The sequence below is a fragment of the Psammomys obesus genome, unplaced genomic scaffold (assembly GCF_907164565.1).
Source record: "Psammomys obesus unplaced genomic scaffold, mPsaObe1.curated_primary_1811, whole genome shotgun sequence".
In the NCBI taxonomy this organism is placed as follows: domain Eukaryota; kingdom Metazoa; phylum Chordata; class Mammalia; order Rodentia; family Muridae; genus Psammomys; species Psammomys obesus.
The window spans coordinates 7019114-7026062 of record NW_026586550.1 but is presented as its reverse complement, the minus strand read 5'-3'; the positions used below and the strand labels follow the sequence as shown (position 1 = coordinate 7026062).

At 40.1% G+C, this 6949-nt stretch overlaps 1 protein-coding gene across 1 annotated transcript in view; it reads left to right on the top strand.

Annotated features, from left to right (window-relative positions):
• The window catches only part of Trim24 (tripartite motif containing 24), a 113804-nt gene that overhangs the window by 95723 nt on the left and 11132 nt on the right, over positions 1-6949 (top strand). The window contains exons 14-16 of the mRNA XM_055602037.1: positions 1287-1455; positions 3138-3466; positions 4164-4296. Coding sequence (XP_055458012.1) covers positions 1287-1455; positions 3138-3466; positions 4164-4296 — 631 coding nt within the window. The remainder of the gene's footprint in view (positions 1-1286; positions 1456-3137; positions 3467-4163; positions 4297-6949) is intronic.

Sequence of the window (6949 nt, the reverse complement as noted above, 5' to 3'; positions counted from 1 at the left end):
TGTGTGTGTGTGTGTGTGTGTGTGTGTGTGTGTGTGTGTGTGTGTGCGCGCGCGCGCTTTAAATCATCTCTAAGTCACATGGTGCCTAATACAAAGTGACTGCTCTATAATTACTTGTTATATTGCATTGTCTAGGGAATAATGACAACCTCCTCCCAAGAAAAATAGTTTGTACATGTTCAGTTACAGGCACCTTCCCTCCCACAAGGTATTTTCCATTCATATATGTGAAGACTACGTACAGGAAGAGCCAACTGTGCATAAAATTTCTTGCATTTGTCAATGTTTTGATTCTTGGTGCATTTTTTACTGTTAATTTTTAATTAATATTTTAATAGAGTAGTTAAACGAGTACAACTTTAAAGATAGAAACTATCTAAATCCTAAAAATAAGATAGTATTTGACATCATAGTAGCAAAGACAAAAGTGAGTGTAACATATTAATATGTAGACAAAAACTTGGGGGGAAAAAGCAATATTTTCTGTACTTTTTGTTTTTGTTATTTTGAGGCAGACTATCATACAGTGTAACTCTGGGTGGCCAGGAATTCGCTTACATAAATGAGGCTGGCCTCTTGTGAGGACACTCCTTGCCCCTGGCTCTGAGTGAAGAAGCAATCTTTCTTTCAGTGTTCTCTGGCTGTTGTAATGATCAAACATTGGTTATACTTTAAAAGAATTTTTTTACAATTACGCTCCTACATTGAGTTGTTATTTAGTTCTACCTTCATTGTGTTTGAAATTTACCTTAGATGTGAGTCCCATTTTTTTGTTTGTTTTTGTGTATCAATCGAAAGTAGAATTCTCTAGGAAAGTTTGATTGTAGTCCCATAAGAGCAGAGTGGCTAATGGCACAAGGTTTCTGTCCAGCTACCAACTTTAAGGATCAGAAACCAACAACAGATGACATTCCTAGTGTCTTAACATAGCTGTGCATGAAAGCCTAGAGTTCTTGTCACTGACTAGACAGAAAACTAGGAAAGACTAAAAAGATGTTACTACTTCTAATTCAACACGTCTAGTTGAGCAGTTACAGAGCTTAGAATAGTCAACTCACTTAACTTTTCAGATACATGATAAACCTATTTGAAAACTTAGTATATAGAGCCTTTCTGTCATCAAGGAAATTCATGCTGCATTTCACAATTGCATTTTAACATCATTCACTGCTGATAGAAAATATGGTTACTGATAGAAAATATGGTTACATTATTACAGAATATTCTTCAGTTTACCATTTTTAGGTTGTCTAATCTTATCTCCCTCTCCTCTTTCTCTCTCACAGCTCTGGCTCTTCCAGCAAACCAGCAGGAGCTGATTCCACTCACAAAGTCCCAGTAGTCATGTTGGAGCCAATCCGAATAAAACAAGAAAACAGTGGACCACCTGAAAATTACGATTTTCCTGTTGTTATAGTAAAACAAGAATCAGATGAAGAATCTAGACCTCAAAATGTAATTATATCAGTGCTTGCAGTACTAATCCTATTTAAGAGGCAAGAAAAGGATAGTTCTACTCCAACACCCACAGAATAGACTACAGTAAGAGAACAGAAGCTCCGCAGGCATTTGTGGAGGGGAGAAAACTATTTAGACAGGAGTCAAAAGGATCTTACCCCCATAGGGACTGGTATAGTGATGGATACCATGAAAATTAAGCAAACTGGGGGAACTCTACAGTAACAATGGAGATAGACTGGGTCCAGTGGTGTGTACTTACACTTCCATCTATAAGGGCGGAGGCAGAGTTTCAAGCTACATTTAGAAAAAGAGGAAGAAGAAGGAAAGATGGAGACAGTAGAATAAGCTAAACTTTTTTTAAAATTAGATTTATTTGTTTATATGCTTGTGTGTCCACCGCATGTGAGTCTGATGTCTGTACAGGTCCATACTAGGTATTCGGTCCTCCGGAACTGGAGTTACAGCTTATTGTGAGCCTCCATGTGCAAAGTGGGAACTGAATCCAGGTTCTTTGTGAGAATAAAACTGCCCTTAACCACTGAGTCAGCTCTCCAGACACTGAAGTGAGAACATCTTAAATGACATTTTGACTGTGTGTTGGAGAAGGGGAGGGGGTCATGCGGAAAGTCAGGGGGCAACTTCCTGGAATCGAGTCTCTCCTACTGTGGACACTGACAACCTTTTCCCACTGAACCAACATGCTGACCTGGAAGAAACTATATTTGGGAATAATTAACTCCAAAGAATGTTTATTTTTAATTATATCTACATTTGTTGCTTTTAAATTTCAGAAACAAAAACATTTTTAAAGATTTTATTTATATAATACAGTGTTCTGCCTGCATGTGCACTTGCATGCCAGAAGGCACAAGATCTCATTACAGATGGTTGTGAGCCATCATGTGTTTGCTGGGAATTGAACTCAGGACCTCTGAAAGAACAGGCAGTGTTCTTAACCTCTGAGCCATCTCTCCAGTCCCCAGAAACAAAATTTAAAGAGGATAACAGCTTCTGATTTTAATTAGGACTTTTCGTCATCCTGGGGTCAAACACAGAATTTAGATTCATTTCAGCAGAATAATATTTGTGTATGTCTTAGTTAGGGTTTCTGTTGCAGTGATGAAACATGATGACCAAAAGCAACTTGAAGAGGAAAATGTTTATTTAGTTTATTCTTCCACATCACTGGGTATCATCAGAGGAAATCAGAGCAGGAGTCTGGAAGCAGGAACTGATGCAGAGGCCATGGAGGGGTGGGTGCTACTTACTAGCTTGCTCCACATGGCTTGCTCAGTCAGCTTTCTTATAGAACCCAGGACTACCAGCCCAGGAATGGCATTGCCCCACAATGGGCTGGGTCCTCACCCATCAATTACTAATTTAAAAAATGCACTACAGGGTTTGCCTACAACCCGTTGTTATGGAGGCAAATTCCAAATTGAGGTTCCCTCCTCTCTGATGACTCCAGCTTCTGTCTGGTCGGCATAAAACTAGCCAGCACAGTAGCTGAAGTGTAATTTGAATTAGTAGTTAAGATAAACCATCTTCACAGCTCATGGGATTGACTTCCACACTGCCTACTTAGTCTCTAATCATTGTGACCATTGGGAAATTAAAGGGTCACTTTCAAAACATGCATGTATACATAAATAATGTTGTTCTCTCTTTGGTTGCAGACTAACTATCCAAGAAGCATACTTACTTCCCTCCTCTTAAACAGTAATCAGAGCTCTGCTTCTGAGGAAACTGTGTTAAGATCTGATGCCCCTGATAGCACAGGAGATCAGCCTGGACTCCATCAGGAAAATTCCTCAAATGGAAAGTCTGAGTGGATGGATGCCTCGCAGAAGTCCCCTGTGCATGTTGGAGAGACAAGGAAGGAGGATGACCCCAACGAAGACTGGTGTGCAGTTTGCCAAAATGGTGGGGAACTTCTATGCTGTGAAAAATGTCCTAAAGTTTTCCATCTTACTTGTCATGTGCCCACACTGACACATTTTCCAAGGTAAAGCAGTACTTCTCTCTGAAATATAACCCACGGGGTTAGTAGTATGGCATAGTGCTACTAGAGTTTCTTGGCTAGCATTCACGTGGCTCAGGGGCTAGTCCCCACTACTTCAAGGAAACAGAAAAGGTAGTAGCATTTTAGGAGGATGTGGATCCAACTGGGAAGGAATGACATGAAAGTGGAAGGGAGGGAAAGAGGGTAAGGTATAGAAAGAATATTTTAATGTAATTACTGTAAGGAACTATTGATGTTCTTAATAACACATAATGTTTTAAATTCCATTTGGCACAAATACATACTCCAAAGTCTGTAATACTGATGTACTGTTTCCTGTTCCCTGCTTCCTAGTCTTTGTGCTTCTCAGAAAGCTCTTCTGTTGTGATCAACAGTAATAGGCCCTAGCTGAGCTCTGATGGTACATACCTGTAACCAAGCATGGAGGAAATAGAAGGAGGGTCATAAGTCTGAAGCTCAGTCAGACATTAATATTATTAACTTCTTAGACATTTGCATCAAATTTCTGCTACTACCTCTCCATACTGCTTTGTACCTAGCAGTATGTGATAAATAGGCAGAGAATAAAACCCATTCCATAAAGAAACCTGTCATAGATGACCTCTGGATGCTGGGAAGGGTGGTGGTGAAGAGAGAGACCCTGACATGCTCAAAATTCAAAGGTACGTTATCCCAACAGTGGAGAATGGATTTGTACTTTCTGCCGAGACTTATCTAAGCCAGAAGTTGAATATGATTGTGATACTCCCAGTCACAACTCAGATAAAAGGAAAGCTGAAGGCCTTACTAAATTAACGCCAATAGATAAAAGGGTAAGTTTTTGAGCAAGTTTTTGTTAAATGCATTGAATTTATACTGAATTCTTTCTTCTTTAAGTCTCTTTCTCCCTTTTCCCTCTTTTCCTTTATACACAGAAGAATCAGTAAAAGCTATAGTGAGTGTGTTGTGCCAGATTCACGAGATCCCAAAACACCACCAGGAGTCAAATCCATTGTAAAACATGAGGATCTTTTTATTATAAGCTAGCTCAGGCTCATACCCTCACCGCCAGAGCAATTGAGAGCAGAGAGCCTCGAAAAGAGTCCAGTCCTTCCCAGCATGCCCAAAGCAGGGGGATTCCTGCCTGGCAAGTGTCTGTTGGTTGAAACACAAAAGGGGATGTTGCATTTTGAATTCATTGGCTCTCAGAAGGCCCTTAAACCATTAATGGTCTGGCTTCCCTTGTTTGGCTGTCCTAGGGGAGAGGGGCTGGTTTCCTAGCAACTGTATCTCTAGTGGGTAGGAAAAGAATGCAGTAAAGCTAGTTCTCTCCCTGCAGGTGGCTAGACATGTCTCCACCTGTCTGGCATTTGTTCAGGCTTATGCTTTAAACTTTAATTCAATAAACCAAAAAACGAATTTTTAATTACTTAGTCTCTCATTCCCCACTCCCCATGGTCATTTGAAAACCCAATCTTGGGTCTTCCAGATATGACCCCTGGTGTCTTCCAGATTTACTTTTCCATAACGGGATCTGAGTACCATTACTCTTTCACTCCCAAGCGTTCCTTCATGAAAGCCATCAAGCAATTAAAATACAAGGCCCAAAGGTAAAAATCAAAATTAGTGGGGGGGGTCAGGTCCCCAAGATAATAGCTGATGTCAGGGGAACCCCTTTTGACCTAGCATTTCAGCCTGTTAGGTAGGATTTTGGGCAAAGGTCTCTTCTTCTGAAACTGCTTCAAGTGCTAGCAATAGGACCATGGGCATCAAGGGCTAGGAAGGCTGAAATGCCAGCCAAAGGCTGGGCAATGAGGCACTACCTAATTAGCGATCCATTTGAAGAGACATGGAGCCATTACTTTGGCTGGACTGGTTTACTTCAACTTCCAGCAAGTCCAGATTTCAGCTTGCAGTCCATAGCTGACCCCTGAATAGAGTCAACCAAGGTGAAAATCTGCTAAGACAAATTAAGACTAGAGATAGAAGTTAAAATTTGTCTAGTAATTAGGGAAAGTGAGGAATCCCAAGACCAAGGGAAAAACTTTTCTGGGGTCCGTTTGAGCTGTGCCAGATCCAGGTCTTCTGACTTTTTGGTTTCCTGAAACTCATATTAGCATCACCATTGTATTGAGATCCATACTTTAGAAAAAGCAGTTAACAGTAGGAGTAGACTCATGCCATTAAGACCTGGTAAGTGCTATGGCTTTGGGGTCAGATTTACACATTAGACAGATGTTTTTAGCATGATGAGATGCACCTTTAAGTCTATCTCCAGAAGACAACCAAAAGGAAATTAAAAGTTTAAGCCTGTGACTGGTTAATAAGCAGTCAGTGCTCCATCAACTTATCAGAACTCTATTGATCAATGTTGTAACTCTGAACTTCTGAAGTCTTATAACAACATAAGCACAACTATAGCAAAGAGGAGGGAGAAATCTGAAATATCTCCCATTTTCTATATGCCTTAAATTACTTACTTACATCATTATAACTTATATTCACATACTTTAAAACACCTACTTAGGGGATCGAGAGATGGCTCAGTGGTTAAGAGCGTTGTCTGCTCTTCCAGAGGTCCTAAGTTCAATTCCCAGCAACCACATGGTGGCTTACAACCATCTATACTTGTATCTGATGCCCTCTTCTGGAATGCAGGCACACATGCAGGTAGAACACTCAAATAAATAAAATAAAATAAAAACGCCTACTTAGACCCTCCAATCTTCCTTGCATTTACCAACTTTGAAACATCTTCCTAGACCCTTAACATTTTAGATCCTCATAACCTAAACTTTTATATCCTCAGACCTTACATAAACTTTACATCTTTCTATCTAGTTATTCACCGTAAGACATAGGCAACTCTCATGAAGCCTGTGAACAAGGCAAACCTGTGTGCCTTTCTAAATAATAGATCTAGTACCTAGTAGTTCTAACTAGCTAATGAATTGACCAATGAACTAACAGTGGGTCTAATTGTCTGCTCTTTAACTGCAAAGCTACCATTTGCTTAGCTTAACCATCAATGTGATCAGAGACCTAAGAAGGAATTATAAGCTAAACAAATGTACCACTCTATGTACCAATCAAAATGACAAAGATGACTAGTCAGTCCACTACCTACGCAGTTGTTTCTGGCTCCTGTGTCTCATGGCATCATGAGCAGAGGCAGTGTGGTCATCAGGCACAGAAGGTGAGGGACTGTTTCTATGGAGGAAAAAAAAAGAACATGGGAGATGAACCTCATCTCGCATTCAGCAATGTGAAACAATGACTCTACAGGTATTCACAGCTTTGTCTACAGTTTAGGCTGGGCCCTAGCAGTGGACCAGTTGGGGCAGTCTTGACCAATGGTTAGCATACCACAATCCAGAGTCACATTGTGCTCAAATCTTCTCGGAGACCTTGGGGAGCTTCTGCTAGAATTTTGGGACTCATAATAATAATAATAATAATAATAATAATAATAATAATAATAATAAT